The sequence below is a fragment of the Neoarius graeffei genome, chromosome 6, assembly GCF_027579695.1.
Source record: "Neoarius graeffei isolate fNeoGra1 chromosome 6, fNeoGra1.pri, whole genome shotgun sequence".
Classification (NCBI taxonomy): domain Eukaryota; kingdom Metazoa; phylum Chordata; class Actinopteri; order Siluriformes; family Ariidae; genus Neoarius; species Neoarius graeffei.
The window spans coordinates 42,257,806-42,279,124 of NC_083574.1; the positions used below are offsets into that span (position 1 = coordinate 42,257,806).

The 21,319-nt window shown below is 41.8% G+C and overlaps 2 protein-coding genes across 4 annotated transcripts in view; one reads left to right on the forward strand and one right to left on the reverse strand.

The window, feature by feature from the left end:
• The window catches only part of nup205 (nucleoporin 205), a 91,771-nt gene extending 90,702 nt beyond the window's left edge, over positions 1 to 1,069 (forward strand). Inside the window, exons 41-42 of the mRNA XM_060923680.1 lie at positions 541 to 596; positions 691 to 1,069. Coding sequence (XP_060779663.1) covers positions 541 to 596; positions 691 to 843 — 209 coding nt within the window. The 3' untranslated portion in view covers positions 844 to 1,069. The remainder of the gene's footprint in view (positions 1 to 540; positions 597 to 690) is intronic.
• Positions 1,070 to 5,662: 4,593 nt separating this feature from the next.
• Positions 5,663 to 21,319, reverse strand: part of fgd4a (FYVE, RhoGEF and PH domain containing 4a) — a 178,736-nt gene continuing 163,079 nt past the window's right edge. For all 3 annotated transcript variants that reach the window (XM_060923681.1, XM_060923682.1, XM_060923683.1), the window contains 9 exons: positions 20,897 to 20,955; positions 20,548 to 20,694; positions 19,242 to 19,414; positions 18,033 to 18,063; positions 17,863 to 17,943; positions 17,640 to 17,765; positions 16,131 to 16,277; positions 12,282 to 12,422; positions 5,663 to 10,072 (listed from right to left, as the gene is read on the reverse strand). In XM_060923681.1, the coding sequence (XP_060779664.1) occupies positions 9,815 to 10,072; positions 12,282 to 12,422; positions 16,131 to 16,277; positions 17,640 to 17,765; positions 17,863 to 17,943; positions 18,033 to 18,063; positions 19,242 to 19,414; positions 20,548 to 20,694; positions 20,897 to 20,955 (1,163 nt within the window). In that variant the 3' untranslated portion in view covers positions 5,663 to 9,814. The remainder of the gene's footprint in view (positions 10,073 to 12,281; positions 12,423 to 16,130; positions 16,278 to 17,639; positions 17,766 to 17,862; positions 17,944 to 18,032; positions 18,064 to 19,241; positions 19,415 to 20,547; positions 20,695 to 20,896; positions 20,956 to 21,319) is intronic.

Below are 21,319 nucleotides of genomic sequence, written 5' to 3' on the forward strand. Positions count from 1 at the left end.
TTTAATCCGTGGTTGGTTCAGCAACACACGCCATCATTTTGTTTTTCTCTACTCATGGTATATGAGCTGATATGCTGATATCCTAGTAGTAGAGTAGCCAATCAGAGCACACGATTGCTCATATCCAGTGAATGTGGGTAGAATAATTGGCTTTATATACAGGGCAGTTATTTTGAAGTGTTTTGGTGTACCATCATTGCACATTTGGTCTTAAATAACCATTGAAATGACCTTCAGAAAAGTCTTAACAATTATTACGTTTAATTCTGGGATGCCTGCCTGCCCAAAAATTCCGTTTCTTTTTAAATCCAGGGAATTTTCTTCATGAGTAGTGAAAGGTGATCAGAATGCAAGCTATTGCACACGGACTTTGTACACTTGTTTCTGTGCTACTGACTGCCCCAAAAATCTGCAGACTAGCTAATCTCACTCACCACAGACTCGGGCTAATTGTTTATCCTTGATTAAGTCTGTAATTTGTTATGACATTTTGGAAGTTCACTGATGATATTTCTCTTCTTTTTTTCCCCCTGGGTGTAGATGGTGGTGCTGCAGGTCTGGGCCTGTCCAGAGTCAGCCAGCAGGATCTAGAGCAGGTACACAGCCCTTCAGCAGTCCCTCAGTTATGATGTGCATGTTGTATAGATTATAGCTTGCATCAACAGTCGTGCGTTGTTTTTGCTTGTGCAGTTGCAGAGCGACGTGGCGAGCAGTTTCACTGAGCACTTGCAGAGGAAGCTGCTGGAGGTTGAAGGGCTCTATAGCAAGAGCCACTCCCGCCACACCTTCATTCAAGCTCTGACACGCAGGATCCGCGGCCTGGTGCGCCACACCAAGAACTAAACGTGTTCCGCGTGAACGGTTTCAGTTGATTGTGGACCACGCCAAGAACTAAACCCATCAGCTCTCAGAGAAAGAGCGAAATAAATGACACTTCTTCTGTAACTTAGACTTGTATACCATGTTTCTGCTTTGTTTATGAAATGCTGTCATGGAATTCTCCATGTTTTTTGATGTCTTTAGCTATTACTATTTTCTAATGACGTGAATAAAATGATTGATTAAATAACAGCCTCTATTTGCGATGTTATGGCACCAGTGTAATTTCTGATTGCTGATCCAGTCCCCTCTGAAAATCAAAGCACATTTTCTTTTTTTTTTTTAGATATTTTTTGGGCTTTTTCACCTTTATTGGATAGGACAGTGCAGAGACAGGACAGGAAATGATTGGGAGAGAGAGACGGGGAGGGATCGGGAAATGACCTCGGGCCGGAACCGAACCCAGGTCCCCGGATTTATGGCACGGCGCCCCAGCCACCTGAGCCAAGACGCCCCCAGCACATTTTCTTTTTGCAATACGTTTTGTTTGGGAGCAAAAGATGAATGAGATGATGGATCAGAATTTCAGCTTTCACTTCCTGGTATTTAAAGATGGCAGCCATACCACAACGATGTAAATCCCTCGTTAGCTGTAAGACTCAGAAGGCCAGACTGGAATTCATAAAGAAATACAGAGATGAGCCACAAAACTCTGGAGTAAGAAAGGATCTACTAATGAGCCAGAACATCAGCCAAGCACGGTGGAGATCATGTCATGACTTGGCCTTGCACGGCTGCTTCTGGAACAGGCTCACGAATCTTTATTTATAATGTAACTCATGATGGTAGCAGCAGAATAAATTCTGCCAATTTACAGAGAAATGCATGCAAATCTAGTTGGAACTAACCAAACATCACACAGCAAGACAAAGCACACTGCCAACACAACAAAGGACTTCATAAATGGGGGAAAAATGGAAAGTTTTAGCCTAAAAAAGGAGTAATCCAATACATTCTATGTATGATCAGGAAGAAACAGACAGCATATTGTAATATATTTCATTTTCCTATGAGCTGGAAGGCAATGAGAGGAAAAAAAAAAAAGCAAGCTATCTCAGGAACTATGAATTGGTCAGGAAATAGATGTGGCATTTCATTATTCTCTTCCAGAGTTGGTCTGTAGCCCGTCCTAGATCAGGGTCATGTTTCCTCTCTCCTCTTTAACAGCACTATGAGGACATTTTATGAAAAACTCACTTTTTCAGTGCTTGTGCACATGGGTATCTGGAGCCTACCAAACCCATCCATCCATTATCTGTAACCGCCTATCCTGTACAGGGTCGCAGGCAAGCTGGAGCCTATCCCAGCTGACTATGGGTTAGGGGTGGGGTACACCCTGGACAAGTCGCCAGGTCATCACAGGGCTGACACAGAGACAAACAACCATTCATACCTACGGTCAATTTAGAGTCACCAGTTAACCTAACCTGCATGTCTCTGGACTGTGGGGGAAACCGGAGCACCCGGAGGAAACCCACGGGGAGAACATGCAAACTCCACACGGGAAGGCCCCCCTCAGCCACTGGGCTCGAACCCAGAACCTTCTTGCTGTGAGGCGACAGCGCTAACCACTACACCACCGTACCGCCTTGCCTACCAATCCACAAACTCTATAATAAAGACACCCAGTCAGTTTATTTTGGGCTGCCTAGATCAGAAAACATGCTTCATCGAGCTGTTCGGAGTTGGTTCATCTTCCTATGTCACAAGTGGAGCTCATTAGAATTATCCTACCCCCTCATCTGAGTATCTCAGAGACTCACGCTTGAGAACTACCTTTGCAAATGAGTATTCATGAGGAAAGTGGTATCTGATTGGCCAACGGAAAAGGGGTTGGGGTGAGCAGTGACATCATTTAAAGGAACAGGCACACAAATCGGTCATTCTGAACAGCGGTGTTTAGACTAGAGGTGGACAAAGTACCCAACTTCATTACTTAAGTCAAAGTACAGATCCCACTGGTCAAATGTTACTCCGATACAAGTGAAAGTTGTCCAGTCAATTTTTTACTAAAGTTGAAGTACTTGCTTTTAAAAGTACATTTTCTGTCAATGCATTGTTGTATTATTGCCACAATGCTTACAAAACCTAACGCCTCTGAAGTAATCGACTGGATTATTTTGTGAGTTCATTATGCTGCGCATAATGGTGGTTTAATATTAAGCTAGCTAGTCAATGACGTGCCACCTGACATGCTAGCAAGCTCTTTTCAAACTCAATCATATTGGGTAGCTAACACTACTAGAAAAGAAAGATTTCGACAATTTTTATTTGGCAAGATTATGCTAAAACATATTTCTGAAAGGACTTCAGCCAAGTTAATGTTATTCATGGCGGCACGGTGGTGTAGTGGTTAGCACTGTTGCCTCACAGCAAGAAGGTTCTGGGTTCGAACCCGGTGGCCGGTGAGGGCCTTTCTGTGTGGAGTTTGCATGTTCTCCCCGTGTCCGTGTGGGTTTCCCCCACAGTCCAAAGACATGCAGTTAGGTTAACGTGGGGCGGCCTTGGGCTGAGGTGCCCTTACTTAACCCCTGACTGCTCCCCGGGCGCTCTATCTGCTCTGGGTGTGTGTGTTCACTGCTTCAGATGGGTTAAATGCAGAGGATGAATTTCACTGTGCTTGAAGTGTGCATGTGACAAAGGTTTCTTCTTCTTCTCTGTTTTTACATGCTAACTAACAGTGTCCAAGTTAACTAGCTATGTGTTAACGTTAGCTGTGGACAAGGCTACGGCAACTTGGTAGGCAAATCCATAGAAAGTCATTTGACTAACCAGACTGCATAGCTATTATGTTATTGCTAGCTCTAAAAGCACAGACAACTTCATTACAAGCTTTCTCTTGGAATAAAACGTTAGGCCATGATATGGTTTGTAGGCCATGATATGGCAAACAAAGGAAACATTTAAAATGAAACGAATCTTTAATCCTTTCAGAAAACTGAAATATGGGTTCTAGTTATGGCCCATGGGTGCGTGTATTCTCCAGAAGAACCACCTCCTTCCATTCTGCCATTAACTGATCGTGTTAAATAACGCTGCTGAGAAATCACTGAACTTGATTTTATCCAGTGTATGGACGTGACGTGACCCTAGTGATTAGTGATCGGCTGTCTCAGTGTCACCTGCGAAAAAACCCAATCACGATTTAGAAAAGGAAAAAAAAAACCAACAAAAACCTCCACTTTCAAAGCTGTTTCATAATAACGAGTAATGAGGACCTTGATAGAAATGTAGTGGAGTGAAAAGTACGATATTTGCCTTTCAAATGTAATGACGTTAAAGTCATAAGTTTCCCCCCAAAAAAACTAGATGGAACTCGACACCAACGGCGTCGACGGGGATGCCTCCGCCCGGTAGACTACATGCCTTATTAAGCTGTGATTTGGGGATGGACATTTGGCCTCACAGTAATCGTGACCTGGTGAAATTACTTGTATCAGCCTTGGAGATATTGTGTTCACAAGGTTTTCAGACAGACATTTGACCTCACAGTGACCTTGACCTCAGACCTTTTGGTCTCAAAATCTAATCAGTTTATCTTTGTCCCCAAATCCACAAATGGTGAAAGTCTGGTGAAATTCCTTTCATTAGCCTTTGAGATATCGTGTTCACAAGGTTTCAGGACGGACGCACACGGACAGACATTTGACCTCACAGTGACCTTGACCTTAGACCTTTTGATCTCAAAATCTAATCAGTTTATCTGTGTCACCAAATGCACAAATGGTGAAAGTTTGGTGAAATTCCTTTTATCTGCCTTGAAGATATTGTGTTCACAAGGTTTGCGGACAGACATTTGACCTCACAGTGACCTTGACAGACCTTTTGATGTCAAAATCTAATCAATTCATGTTTGTCCCAAAGCGCACAAATGGTTAAAGTTTGGTGAAATTCCTTTCATTAGCCTTTGAGATATCACGTTCACAAGGTTTCGGCACGGACAGATGGACAACCCGAAAACATAATGCCTCCTTCACCTTATGGTAGCGGAGGCATAATAATACTCAAGTAAAGTACAGATGAGGCGAGGTGGCCAAGTGGTTAGAGCGTTTGATCGCTAAGCGAACGGTCCCCGGTTCGAGCCTTGTCTCGGACAGTGATCTGGGGCTCGCCTCCTGTCTACCCAGCAGTGAATGGGGACCTGGTGGAAACACTGGGAAAGTTAAGGCGGCGAGGAAAGGAACTGGCCACCCTACCTCACCATGCCGACGGCCCAGGACAAGTGTGCTCTCTAACAGGCACTCCCCAACATGCGTACGAAAATGTATATGGGACTCTTTGACTTTTTGAAAGTACAGATACTTAAAAAGTGCACTTAAGTACAGTACTCAAGTGTACTTCGTTACTGTCCACCTCTGGTTTAGACAGAGTGAGAAGGGAGCTGTGGGTTTTATCCTCGTGGTATTTTGAGCAAAGCATGGCCCAGACATTTCATTAAGACCTCAGGGAACTGTGTCAACTTGTAGAAAAGAAATCATCTTTTCCAGGGGAAACCATGGTCTAAAGGTTAGAGAAGCAGCTTTGGGACCAAAAGGTCGCCAGTTTGATTCCCTGGACCAGCAGGAATGGCTGAAATGCCCTTGAGCAAGGCACCTAACCCCCAACTGCTCCCCAGGCTGCTCTGGGTACGTTGTACGTCGCTCTAGAAAAGACCGTCTGCTAAATGCCTGGAATGTAATGTCACCTTTAAGGTGAGTTTAGATGTAACCAAGTAAGAAAAGCTGCTTCGTCTAATAAGAGCACATACACAACAACTTGTGAATATTAAAACCTTGACAATACATCCAGTTAATAATCCTCTTGATTTTATTCTTTTTTTTTTAAACAATGTACACTTTATAGAAGATGGTAAAGTGCATTTCAGATTCAGAGAAGGAAATAAATACAGATGTATAAAACTAGGTGTTCACATAACTCTAAGGTCAGTGCATTTCTAATGAACGCTGACAGGAAAATGAGAAGAAACCAGAGGCCTACTTTCAGAAGGAAACAGCAGGTGCATGCATGGCTTTATTTATAACTTTATTATAGTCAAATTATTCTTTTCACATCATCCATTCGTTCGTTTATTAATTGACTGATCGCAACTCCACTGTGCCGCTCATCTTGTGGTAAATAGAGTCTAACTGATGCTGGAAATTGTTCTTTGTAACGCGTTTCTGATTCGCTATGGATCTATTTCTTACTTGGAATTTAACATTCAGTACAAAACCTTAGTTCCGTATGCTTAACTGGCATTTCCCCCCCAGTTTGCGTATAGATTTTTCTCTCCCTCACTTTCTAGTCACTCTTAGGTTTCATTAAATGCGAGATCAGATCAAACCAGACTGAACGAGGCCTGAGGATGCCAGATTTCCTGCATGAACACAACACAGTGAAGTCTCGGCTGTAAAAGAGAAAACTCGCCTGGTTACATTAGTGACGTATTGCGCATGATGCATGATCTCTATATACCTGAACTAGGACATTATACTGTCTATGCAACCTGCAGTTTGGCCTCAGGATTTGTCTCTGTGAATGCACTAAATGTTTGAATGTCGTAGGTACAATATACTGTTGATAACACACTGACCATTTCTCATACAGCTGTCAATAATACGAGACTGACTGGAAGGAAAAAGAGACCGAACCAAGTTTATGATGAGATTCTGCAACACCAAGCACTTGGTAAAATGGACAATAAAATTGAGGAAGAGGGAAAAACAAAAAAACCCCAAAACCATTCGTTGTGCTACTGTTCAAAATCATGCACATCAATTATAAATTACTCTTAAATAATAAAATTAATTACAGTATTTCATAAAACATTTACATGTCTCTCCCAGCTTGTGGGTCTATTTGTCCTTGATTGTACAGGAAGTCTTAGTTAAGACACTGATCAGTAGCGTTAAAACACACGTCCCACTGGGCGTCCCACTGACAGCACGTGTCGTCTAAAGGCAGAGCAGACGCACAAACGCAGGCAACATAGAAAAAGAAAGGAAATTATCTGTGCTTGTGAATGATAAACATGTTAAAGGAATACTTCAGTGTACAATGAATACTTTTTTTTTTAAAAATATCTTAATCTCTATTAAATCTGCACGAAATCATACGTGATCAACAAATTCAACCCATTTGATTAGATCAGTCGTGGGAAATGTGTTGAAAGTCTAAGGGTAGTCGTGAGGATAATCTAGAAACAATCTGAAACGGATTTTTATAGAAAGCTTTGAGGGATTCTTGTAAATCGTTTTTCAAAGGGAAATATTTAACGTTTTGAGGTCTGATAATGACGTTCTACCTTAAAAACATGATTAACTGAAAGAACCACCAAACATTGGATGAAAATACATAACTCCTGTGGTGGGTGGTTTTTTTTTTTGTATTTGCACTATTATCATGTACCTTATTACATGTTGTGCTGTTATTATTTGCAGTTCCACCCCTTACATTTCAGATTACCTCCTGCTCCCTCACTTCATTGTGTCATTTTAATACGGCTCTACTCCATGAGTTTATACGCACCACTAGTGGATGTAGTGCCACTCCTAATTCTTATTGTTTGTTGCTGTCTTTTCTGAGCAATTGTCTTGATTTAGTTCCATTTTTATTCTATTAGACCTTTATTCTATTTTACTTAGTCTACATTTATCTATATTTTACTCTACTGTAGTTGAGCTGCTGTAACATCTGAATTTCTCCTCATTGGGATCAATAAAGGAATATTTTCTCTTATTCGATCCACATTCACTGGATATGAGCAATCGCGTGCTCTGATTGGCTACTCTACTACTAGGATATCAGCTCATATACCGTGAGTAGAGGAAAAACAAATTGGCGGCGCGTGTTGCTGAATCAACTGAGGAAGAAATAACTCTATTTGAAAACAACCCTCCCAAAATTGTTACCAAGTATTTAAAAGAAACAGAAATAGCTAAAAGAATATAGTTCTCCCCCTAATATCGCCTGTTCCACACTCCAGCCCAGTCGGTGGCAGTAATGCACCTTTAAGTTGGTTTGCCAACCGCCAAAAAACCACTACATTCACTGGATACGAGCAATCGCGCGCTCTGATTGGCTACTCTACTACTAGGATATCAGCTCATATACCGTGAGTAGAGGAAAAACAAATTGGTGGCGCGTGTTGCTTAATCAACTGAGGATGAAATAAAAACTACTTGAAAACAAAACCCCAAAAATTAAGCAAAATATGGAATAAAAGTATTTGATGGTAAGAACATTTTTTTTTATTTTTGTATTTTTCAAGAACTATAGCATTTTTCACAAATTAGCTACTGCCATTTCGCCGGTTTGTTTAAGCATTGTTGCATTTTTTTTCAAAATTTGCAAAAAATAAAAATGCTCCGTTTCTCAAAATCCATTGAACGTGGATCGAATAAAACAGTTATTCCACTCAATCTTGTCGTACACGGCTTATAGCCGTCTCATAGCCGACTGGCCATCAGCTCATGTATGCCGCGATTTCGTGGAATAACTGATCAATTTTAGAGAGCTACGAAGAGTAGCACATGACTAGAATCAGTGTCATCCCATTGATTTCAATATTAAAAATTTAACAAGGTTACCCACCACTGCAACTGCTCATCACAGTCCGTTGCACAGGACTGAAATATATTTAAACGTGTATCATCGATCAGGCATCCGTCTCCCGTTATCACTGACGAGATAAGACACGTAAATAAGTTACACATAGCCGAGTTTTAAACTGCAGGAGGATGTTTGGACAGAAAACAAGTTCGTTTTTGACATGGCAACAATGCTCTTAGGACACAATACCCAGTTGAGTAACCTGGAGTGAACAAATTTCATAATCGTGTGTGTGTGCGCCCGCCAGTTTGGTGTGTATGCTTTACATAATAGTGTTCAACAACTACCCTTAAACTTTACAGCGAAAAGAACAAAAAATAAGACTGCTTGCTGTACATTTAAAGTGTCTACATTGTTATTTATGGTTACAGATCGGTGCTTTATGAGCTTAAACACTGGAGTATTCCTTTAATTATCAGATATATTTTAGAATGGATTTCCTTTCTAAAACTGAAGGCATCACATGCACCAGCTTGGGTAAAACTATAATTTGAGACCACTGGGTAGACAGTCGATTGATTATAAAGGAGGGATTTACCCAGCTTATGTAACACTTTTCTGTGGTATTGCCGTGTCCTTTGCTCACGAGAGTGCACGACTCTCATTGCACGTTTCTTGCAGTCTGTATGGAGCACGTTTTAGCCGTGCGCTCCCTCCGCTGATGTGCTGGGATGGATGGAGGTTAAAGATGCTGGTTAGTAAAATGTGGCATCACGATTCCCGCTGAACCGCTCTCTCGGCGCAGCGACGTGATCCGTGTTTATTGCGAGGGGTGACTACGTGTGATCTGTGGTCCGTATGGAGGGGGGAAAAAGAATCCTAAAAAGAACAGAATTCTTCTTAGGGTGCTGAAGCAGCCTGAATTTAAACTCAGACTTGCCTTCAGCGTCGAAGAGGCCTGGATTCACTTTACATCTTTATAAAAGAGACAGTGAGGGCATATCCATACGTACAGATGGAATGCTACGATATATACACAATACACGAGAATAATAACAGCACTGCCTGCACAGGCTGAGAGCATGATGTGTGGAAATGAGAGTGTATTCATACATATTTGATCATTTAACCAACCACCCTAGAGCACCGGTTTAGTCTCAAAGCACTTGTGTATGCCATCTCTTTGGACTGCTGTGTTTCAGAGCAGCTTTATAGGGAGAGCGTCATCAGTTTGATTTTTTTTTTTTTTTCTCATAAATTAAATCCAGCTTGGCTGTAATACTGCTCGGCCCCATCGGGTTGTATGCTGCATGCGAGTGATTGACAGACAGCCGCGTCTGTGTGTAGTCTCTCCAGTCTCTCTCGGTGTCTTTGGCAGCAAGTGTGCTTTCGTTTCGTTCTCCTCTTAAAGGCTCTCTGTGCTCGGCTCCCGGCTGCTCTCTGCGGCGTGTGTGTCTGAAGGTGGCGGGCTTGTGGGTGCTTCGCCTGTCACACACACTCGGATCACTTTGAGCCAGCGCTGCTTCAGTTCCTCACTTTCAGCAGCAAAGCTGTGGACAGACTTTGACTGGGACAGACGGAAACTGGCTGGAGGATCGGTGAGTCGGGACGCGTCGTCTACAGAATAACCCAGCAACGGGATGGTGGACTGAGCCTTAACGTCCTGCACAGAGACATGAAGATGATATATGATTATTCTATCCACATTCATTGGATATGACCAATCGCGTGCTCTGATTGGCTACTCTACTACTAAGATATCCGCTCATATACAGTTAGTAGAGAAAAACAAAATGGCAGAGCGTTAATGAACTAACAGAGGACGAAATAAAAACTACTCGAAAACCAAACCTCAAAAAGTAAAAAAAAGCAACAAAATATGGAATGAAAGTATTTGATGGTAAGAACGTACATTTTTTTAATTTTTCAAGAATTATTATTACAGCATTTTTCACAAATTGCTCCTGTCGTTTTGCCGGTTTGTTTACATTCTAAGTGGAAATGATTTTGTATCAAGTTCTTAGTTATCAAATTTACAAAAAATAAAAATGCTCTGTTTCTCGAAATCCAGTGAATGTGGATAGAATAAAACAGTTATTCCACTCAATCTGGTTGTACTCGGTGCTACGCGCCTCATCGGCTATCAGCTCACGTACGACTCGATTTCGTGGAATAACTTAATTACTGTATACAGTTAAACGTTCCTTAAATATCTTTTTTTTTTTTAAAGGCAAATTCTTCAACACATCTGTTATAACTCTGCCAGATGTTACAGCTTTCCTTCTGTCAACGACATCAGACAGCTTTAAGATGAAACCTGGATGCATTTCTCTGTACTGTTTGGATGGTTCACAGTTCATTTCAGTTTCGGTCTCTTTAGCCTTAGTCATATTCGAAAACAGAGGTATAACTTCCTTCCTTCATTCAAACCATAGGGGGATGCAAATATTTGCACTCTTGCCTTTGTATCATTTTTATCGTGCAGTCCGTTTATTCTTGGATTTGTTAAATTAGAGCTTACATGACTGTCTAAGTAAAGAAATTATAAACGCTTTTTGTAAGCAAGAGGGGAAAAACAAACCCACAATGGGGCATGCTCGTAATCTATGGGAATAATCAAATCAACGACAGGGTGGTGGGATGCAGCCTGATGTAAAGCGATGCTCCTGTTAAAACCCAGAAGTTGATTCATTTCTAATAACAGTACATCCCAAAGTGATTTATTCCTCTTCTAGCATAAGGTTTAATGCTGAGGAACGTCTGTGAAACAAGTCAGTTCCTGTTTTCACTTGTGTTATAAGAGTTATGTAGAGTTGTTCCCTCACCAGACTCTCTCAAAGTTAATAAAAAAAAAAAAATCGTCACGTTCCTGAGAAACTGCAAAGCTCTCAATCGTAAAGACTTTCTTTAGGCTTTCTGACACAAGAAACAGTTCCCTTTGACTATGTACCGACACTGGAGACTCCAAAAATGCTAAATAAACATCACAGAAAATCAAAAAACAAGTTCCTGTTTAAACAGTTACTATAGAAACGATATCGAATTACAACAAGGCATTAATATAAACCTTGCATCGAGTGAGACGGTCAGAACTGCTGTAACGGAAAATTAATCAACACCTTCTGACCAATAGAATTCGAGAACTCGGCAGCACTGTGGTATAAATGACTGAATTAACTTTCTTCGTGGCGGCACGGTGGTGTAGTGGTTGGCGCTGTCGCCTCACAGCAAGAAGGTCCTGGGTTCAAGCCCCGTGGCCGGCGAGGGCCTTTCTGTGTGGAGTTTGCATGTTCTCCCCGTGTCCGCGTGGGTTTCCTCCGGGTGCTCCGGTTTCCCCCACAGTCCAAAGACATGCAGGTTAGGTTAACTGGTGACTCTAAATTGAGCGTAGGTGTGAATGTGAGTGTGAATGGTTGTCTGTGTCTATGTGTCAGCCCTGTGATGACCTGGCGACTTGTCCAGGGTGTACCCCGCCTTTCACCCGTAGTCAGCTGGGATAGGCTCCAGCTTGCCTGCGACCCTGTAGAAGGATAAAGCGGCTACAGATAATGAGATGAGATGAACTTTCTTCGTTAGTAACAGCGAGTAATAAAGTGAAGCACGTCGCATCCTGTGTTAGGAATATTGCAATAATATACGGACATGTTTCAGTTCAAAAACACAATATTACTACATTTACACTAAATGGATTTAAAATAAATCCTGGTTTACTGGCAACGCTGTGTAAATAAAAGCAGAAGTGCTTCCTAAACCATGAGTCACGAGTGAGATTTCCCTCAAAACTTGTGACTAAACTTGCGCCAGGAAGCATTTGACATTCAAGCACTTTTGTTTTGTAACGTAACTGGGTGATGATACACTGGTCCCCTCACCTGCGGTGCTCCATACAGATAGAGCACTAAAGCCTCCTTCTGAGGAATTACACACCAGACTTTCTGCCAGGGTTTATTCTTGTCACAGTACTGCAGGAAGCCACACATTATACTGCTGCCTGAGAACTGCGCTGCTTCGATCTGACATGGAGAGAGAGAGAGAGAGAGAGAGAGAGAGAGAGAGGGTTAAATACAATTATCTTAAGAGGAGATGCGAGTCAGGCGCTTCCCATATAAGAGAACAGGGAGACCTTAAACTGAAATTAAAACAGGGGGAAGCAGAACAGTAAAAGCCGTTGTGGTTTTCAGTGAGAGTACACACACACACACACACACACACACACACACACACCTCTGACGAGGGAACAAAGCAGTACTTCACTCTATAACCCTGACGGATCCAGATCATCACGCTGTTTCAGATCCACAACAGGACAGCACTGCATACACTCCACACTAATCACAGGACTGTATTTATTTTACACAAACGCACATTAATAACAGACTACAGCTAATGTTTCACTGTTTACAGACCACTGTTTACATCATGCAAGTCATCATAAAATATACTTTACAAAAAAATGTTTATTTATTTGCCCCGCCCCCCCCAAAAGAGTTTCAGGCCCAGTTTTCCCAAAAACATGATCAAGTTAAAATAATCTTAACAAGTAGAGAAAGGGGCGGCACGGTGGTGTAGTGGTTAGCGCTGTCGCCTCACAACAAGAAGGTCCGGGTTCGAGCCCCGTGGCCGGCGAGGGCCTTTCTGTGTGGAGTTTGCATGTTCTCCCCGTGTCCGCGTGGGTTTCCTCCGGGTGCTCCGGTTTCCCCCACAGTCCAAAGACATGCAGGTTAGGTTAACTGGTGACTCTAAATTGAGCGTAGGTGTGAATGTGAGTGTGAATGGTTGTCTGTGTCTATGTGTCAGCCCTGTGATGACCTGGCGACTTGTCCAGGGTGTACCCCGCCTTTCGCCCGTAGTCAGCTGGGATAGGCTCCAGCTTGCCTGCGACCCTGTAGAAGGATAAAGCGGCTACAGATAATGAGATGAGAAGTAGAGAAAGTGTGTGTGTTCAGTGTGATGCTCGCGCCACCATTTCATTATTATTTCCCCCATCCTTTTAGAAAACTATATTATTGTACACAAACAACGTGTTCCTATTGCTGCTGCACAGACTGCCACTTTATTGTACGTGTTCAATACTGTTAACTGTACAAACAACCCTACATGCACTCTAATCCTGTCCACTTCCCCTCGGTAAATATGCATTTAAATATTTACAAACAGCATACTTGTATATTGTAATTCTCCACTGTCCATCACTGTATATACTGTCACACGTAGCATCACTTGGTTCTGGCACTTATCTGTAAATAATTAAATAATATTGGCTTTTTTTTTTCGTAGTATATCGGATAGATTCCATCCAGCAAGCGTGATATTGAACAAGTCGAAGACGAGTTCAATACCATGATTGATTGATTGATAAACTATTTCACCAGGGTGGCCCATTCAGCACAACTGGTATCCATAGGGGCCCTGCAAAACTATACTATTTACAATTTCAAGAATACATTACAATAATCTTTAATAATCTCATTAATATAATTGATCTAAAAATTTAACAATAAGACCGAGTCCTGTATATCCCCCCGCCCTATATACCAAATTTCAAGATATTATTTGCCACATTTTTCAAGTTCTGCTGCAGGAAACCAACCCTACCTGTTTACACTGACCTCAGCAGCCCATGGCATAAACCCACCGGACCTTTGGTCCAGCTGAGCTAAAAATTCAAATCTCTCACATTTCTTAGTATCAAAAGGCACAAATACATTACTTAATCAACACATATACCAACTTTCAAGACCGTACCGCTCATAGTTTTCAAGTTCTGCTCCGGAAACAAAACTAACCTGAGAGACTACGTCTGAAATTGTTTTCATGGAAACATGAAAAATTAAACTTTCTTAAATTTCTTAGTATGAAAAGGCACATCTACATCACCGTGTTAACAAGTATACCAAGTTTCAAATCCGTATCATGAATAGTTTTGGATACATGCTCCGGAAACGAACATTGCTCTTAGAAACTAAGTCTCATCTCATCTCATTACCTGTAGCCGCTTTATCCTGTTCTACAGGGTCGCAGGCAAGCTGGAGCCTATCCCAGCTGACTACGGGCGAAAGGCGGGGTACACCCTGGACAAGTCGCCAGGTCATCACAGGGCTGACACATAGACACAGACAACCATTCACACTCACATTCACACCTACGCTCAATTTAGAGTCACCAGTTAACCTAACCTGCATGTCTTTGGACTGTGGGGGAAACCGGAGCACCCGGAGGAAACCCACGCGGACACGGGGAGAACATGCAAACTCCGCACAGAAAGGCCCTCGCCGGCCACGGGGCTCGAATCCGGACCTTCTTGCTGTGAGGCGACAGCGCTAACCACTACACCACCGTGCCGCCCAGAAACTAAGTCAAAATATATTTTTTTAATGTAAATATTTGAAAAATACTTTTTTTTTTCAAAAATCCAAAATAGCAAAAGGCACCAGTTCACATGTTGCTTGCATATGTATACAAAGTTTCATGAAGATATCTTCAGTAGTTTTAAAGATATGGCCCGGAAACGAAAATGTGACCGGACAGACGGACGGAACCGAACTTCGTTTGGGTGCGGGATAATTAAAACTACCATTATGGTCTTAAGAGGAACAAAATGCAATGAAAATTACGAGAAAAAAAAAAAGATAAGAAACTTACAAAAATATTATAATTATATAATATAAATGCTATGCTAGCTGAATGGAATATCTGATATTCCACAAAAAAAGCCACCACTATTATTATTATTATTATACACATTCCTTTTAGGTGTTCAATGCGTCTTACTCGTTCAAAATTCTCTCAAAATCTTCTGTGTTTCACAAAGCAAACCAGGCAGTCATGCTTGTTTACAAATTATGACAGTCGCTTGCTAGCGTGGAAGTATTACATCTCCGAAGTGTGATGCTAAGTTGTCTCAACAACCATGCAATATGGTCAACCATATTCAACGCTCGTTCTCCATTGGGTAGACTGATGGAATCCATGAAGGATAGACTTCTGGTTAGATGCTAAAAGCATTTCATTGGCTTTGTACCTGTACTCTGCCCAATGACAATATAGTTGAAGCTAATCTAATCCGAACTCAGCCGCAGCTAGTTGCTTTGTTTTAGGCTTGTGTTTGTATTTTCTGGTCTGGAAATAAGCTCTGCTCCCAGCTGGAACGCAGCTCTGGCGCTCCTTTTGCTTTAAAGGTAATTTAAAGGAACATATCTGTTTTTTTTTTTTTAAAACAGTGTTAATAGGGTGCACTGCTGCAGATGTTTGTACCTGGATACCCTAAAGATACTTCCAAAAACTGTTTATTCCCAAGTCGCATCCTTGTTTCAGTGGATAATCTCAACAAGAACTGCTGCTGTAATCATAAAGACTATGATGCTTCTCCTGAACAGCCTTCCAACAGGGTACTGTTTGACTTTACTCTTCTACATCTGTATGCTGTAATGATTTACTGTAAAATGCCACTACTGGGTGTCACCCAGAAGAAGACGGGTTTCTTTTTGAGTCTTGTTCCTCTCAAGGTTTCTTCCTCTTGCCCTTTCTAACTTGCTCATTAGGGATCTAAACCTACATCCAGCCGTTTTAATGGAATTGTCCTTGGTGAAAAGTCGACCTAGCCATATTGGGCGAGTATAAAAATTTCCGTTTTTAATACAGCCCAGGGTCCTTTTCAATCACTGGGACACACTGTATTGATATTTATACTACAAGAGGTGATCTAGTTTAAACCTCCTCACCTCTAGAATGCCTTTCTTCTTGCCCTCCTTCTCCTCGCTGTCTGTGTGGCCTTTTAAAATAGAGAAACAGTCTCGACAAACTTTATTCATCTTATTGCCATCATACTCCAGAGGAGCCTTGTTGTCTGAGCACTTCCAGCATACCACCTGTTTAAAAAAAAAAAAAAAATCAGAAAGAGCACGTCACTTCTTCCTGAATACACGGAATCATAATAAAATACCATAAGGCAGATTCTACCATAACAGAGGCCAGTTAAGTCCCATCTCCTTAAATTGCTGAATTGATTATTTTGATCATTCTATTAAGTTTTCTAGTAGCATTTGGGGTCTTGGACATTCACAGTAAATTTTAGGACAGTAGTCCTGGTAAGTAATTAATAAAAGCCTGACATGACAGACATGCTAAATGACAATAGAAACACGTCGGTTTCTATCATCAAAATCTGACAGACAAACTAACGTCTACCATCATATTCTGACAGACGCTCTAGATGACAATAGCAACAAAACTGTTTCTTACATTATTAATCTGACAAATTTAGTAATAATATTAAATACCTCATCACTAGAACCAAATAAAATAAAATATTGAAATAAAAAAAGATAAAATTTATTTTCAAAATTGAAATATCAACAATAATGGTCAGAACAGTGACGATAGACACGACTGTGTCACTTTCGCGGGGAAATAACACGTTGAAATGGCCTGTCGGCTGAAAGGGTCGCAAGTGGCTCTGATTTATCTCAACTTGCGATAGTTTTCCTCCAGAAAATTTTAAATATGAATGCACAAATATATTCTCAATGTTTCTATCGTCAAAAATTTCTATCGTCAGGATAGCTGACTGAAAATCTTACCTTGATTTATTTGATGAAATCTAGCTGTCAGAACTCCAAGTCTTGGCCGGAAGTAAATATCTGCTGTCACAAAAATCATGCGCAGTAGAATTTCCTCTTTGCGTCAGTCAACATGTGCGTGGTGAGGGCTTGAATGTTGCTATCGTCAGGTGCATTTGACTGACAGACTGACGATAGCATTTTTAAAAAATAAGTGTGGGCTTCTCTCGTGAACGAAATAGTTTTTTCGCTGTTAATCTATTTCAACTCTATCTGTTGACACCCAAAAATGATAAAGCCTGCTTCCACACGATAACTACCAAAGATCCATAACGGCTGAGTCTATCGTCAGGTCATCTGACAGAAATTCACTGACGATAGCAACAGGGATAATGAAAGGGATTTTTAAAATGGGAGTCATGTCTGTCAGATATGTCAAAGAATTAGAACTTTATTCTTTAAAAATCTTTTATTGATATACTCAGTGTATTTTTAAATGACGTGCTGTGTTAGAAGACCAAATACCATATTTTCAATCTTGAAAATATTACCTCACTGAAAAAAGGACAAGAAAAATTTCTTATTTTGTGGGCAAGTGGTTAATGGATCCAGTTACGGTAGAATCTGCCATAAGGCTATATGAAGAGCAAAGCTTTGTATTGTGTCGCTTACATAACCACAAGCTCGACAGTGATGCCTCCTACGTGTGAGCGCGTTGAAAGGTTCCCTACATTTCATACACATGGTCACCTCGTTGTCTCGGATCCAGCGAGGTGCTCGCTTTCCCAGGTCTGTTATCTGACAGGCAAACACATCCACACATCAGAAACCAATCAAAAATATCAATGGCTAATGTGTGAACCGAACCAATTCTGGCAGATTCAATGCTACTCACGGACACTTCCTCCACTTCTTTAGTAGCCATTTTAAATGTCTCATTCTTCTGGTGAAAGATGTCGATGGTTTCTTGGAATGCCTAAAATTCACACAACACTGCAGTCAGAGGAACTTCAGATGATAAACGAAGACTGTACAATGAAGTGCTGAGCTCAGTCAGACTTTTACCTTTATCCAGTCCTCTTTATCTTGTCCGGAGCTGGAGTGAAGAAACAAACACGAATTGGGATGAATTCAAATGCAAACACAAAAATGAACCGATTCATAATTAAAATATATTTATTATATATACACACACACACACACACACACACACACACACACACACACACACACACACACACACATTTTTCTCCCTAATGGCCATATCATGGCCAATTCCCACTCTTCAGGCATCTCTCCCCTATTGCATGACAGCTACCAACCAGGGAGGGCAAAGGCTATCACGTACTTCCTCTTCCGCAACTGTTCAAACTGCTGCTTATGCAATGTCAGAGGGCGGTGTAACACACTCTGAGGAAAGAGCTATCTACCCACTTCCGCATGCATGAGCTCACAGACACCCATGATTGGCTAGTGTCGCTGTGATCAATAGGACAGAGAGAGAGAGAGAGAGAAAATGCCACTCCTGTCCTTCCCCTAAGAGCATGGCCAATTTTGCTCTCTTGGACTCCTGGCCACTTACGACTATGGCATCATCAGGATTCAACACTCATGAGCACATAAATGTGATAACTTTGCTCTTACTCATATTGTCCATCCATCCATCCATCCATTATCTGTAGCCGCTTTATCCTGTTCTACAGGGTCGCAGGCAAGCTGGAGCCTATCCCAGCTGACTACGGGCGAAAGGCGGGGTACACCCTGGACACGTCGCCAGGTCATCACAGGGCTGACACATAGACACAGACAACCATTCACACTCACATTCACACCTACGGTCAATTTAGAGCCACCAATTAGCCTAACCTGCATGTCTTTGGACTGTGGGGGAATCCGGAGGAAACCCACGCAGACACGGTGAGAACATGCAAACTCCACACAGAAATGCCCTCGCCGGCCACGGGGCTCGAACCCGGACCTTCTTGCTGTGAGGCGACAGCACTAACCACTACACCACCGTGCCGCCCTACTTGTATTGTATTTGTCAAACTTTTCACATCATAACCTACAATTGTACATACAGCCGCTTTAATTATTAAGCACATCATGAATGCTTTATACTGTAGATGATCATTTCCTGTCAAACACCTAACCAGGGACCCGGGCTGCAAATTACCTAGAACTCGAAGCACTATATACATTTCATCCATTACGTTGCATAGTAATAATGTTTACCAGTACTGTCTCTGCTTGTGCGTGAAAAGTAAAATTTACCTGGCCTGCAGCTCGAGGGTCCGTTCCTTCCCAGACACCTGGAATGTATGAGGGTAATCCTCATTATACGTCTCTGCCACCGTCATCCCATCGATGCCGATTCGTGTGCGCACCGTAAACTTCTGGCCCACCAGGCTGAACTTGGGAACGCAGTAGAGCAGCATGTTGTTGAACTGTAGAAAGGATACAGCGATACGTCGGTTTAAGGTATAATTAACGACCCCCTCAAAGCCACGCCCTAAAACTCTTGAAAAGTAATGGAGGAGCCGGAGTTTTCTGAAGTGACAGGCATATAGTTGATACCATCTTGTCCTGAATAGTTGGATTCTGGTGAACTACATAATTTTCTCTCTCGTTTATAAAGACTCTACTATGCAAAGCTACTTTACCACTATTTTTTTAATGAAAAAAAGCATGATTATTGAATCAGAGGAGGAAAAAAAAAAAAAAAAGTGTGTCATCAGGGGAATCGTTTCAGGATTGCCAGCATCTGGTCTTCCCAGGCAGTTTCCTGTCCCAGTACTAACCAGCTCTTTGAGGCGTATGTGTGCAGCGCCGATCTCCGTTTCCATAGTCCTTGGCCTCTCGCCTATACAGCTAGGGTTACAGTGGGGGGCTAGACCTCTGGTAACCGCGAGAGTTTGACTTCCCTACTTGCATCTGTGTTGCAGCATGCCTTGCTAGACAGCAGTAGGTACCATTTTTATGATGGTCTTTGGTATGACCTGACCATGAGTTGAACTCGCGATCTCCTGGTCAAGCAGCGGAAACACTAACCACTAGGCCAACTCGCGGTACATCAAATTTGTACACATACATTATACTTAATCCATGACAGAATTCTAACTACAGCCAATTAGAGGAGAGAAAGAAAGAGTGCGAGTATAAACACACCATAAGTGGAAAAATACTGAGGAAATACTGAGCAGCGTTTATTTATATACTGTAATGTTGCTAACACTTGAGCTGAGTCCCAAACCACATAACACTGGGCTACATAGTCTACCAGAACACCACTGGTGTTATTACTATTTAGGCATACTACATACATAATGTGGTCTCTGAATGTGTGCACTCTCACGCACGTGATTAATCCATGCCATCAAGAATGACACAGAGCAACCCACGTTATGAAACGTTTTACCTCAAGTGGTTTGCAGTAACATTTTACCAAAACCTTACATCCGGCAGCTATAATAAACAAACACTGACTACACCTTCCTGCTCTGAAATGTTTCTTGAGTCTCAATTGAATATCTTGTAAATGGATCCAGGGAAAATAGCACGAGCAACTCGACTTCCTCACCAGAAAGAGGTATCGGTCCATAGCTGAAGTGTTCCTGGCTGCCAGTTTGAGGATGTGGCCTTCCTTGATAAACTCGTTGGAGGCGTTCACAATGTCCTCTTCCTCTCCCAGCATCTCATAAATCTCCAGCAGTTTCTTTAGATTCTCCTGTGAGGAGATGCATGAAGCATGAGAGCTGACAGTAACACTCACATCACACCTTTACACACTCGCTACCAAATTGATAATGATGATAATGGATCATTCGGTACCGGTGCAAGCTGAAGCTAACGGAGTTTAACTGTGCTCTAATTTGCTTACGCTAAAGCGAGGGAGGGAAAGGCGAGAAGATGAAAAGAACTGTACTTACAGATTTGCGAATTGCAGTGTTCGAGTGTGTGGCTGCCGTGGCAATAATCTCCAACGATTCTAAAATAAGAAGGAGGATTCTATGTGTCAGAAACCACATGATATTTTCACTGCATTTACTTTTCTAAGTCATTCCATTCCTCTTTCTGACACAGATCAGATAGTGTTTCATATGTGGAAACAGCTCTTTTTCCACTCAAGATAAATGAGAACAGTCAAATGAAGTTCGAAATCAAACATATCTGATGAGATACCATATTTATCAACCCTGAAGTCATCACTATTATTGTGAGAATAGACCAGGCCCCTGCCAAACCCCCCCCCCCCCCCCCCCCCCCCAAAAAAAAAAATGACATTGTTAAGTGAAAATATCTTTAATATAGTAAAACTTATCATCTAGTATTTCCTATTACAAGGTTGCCAG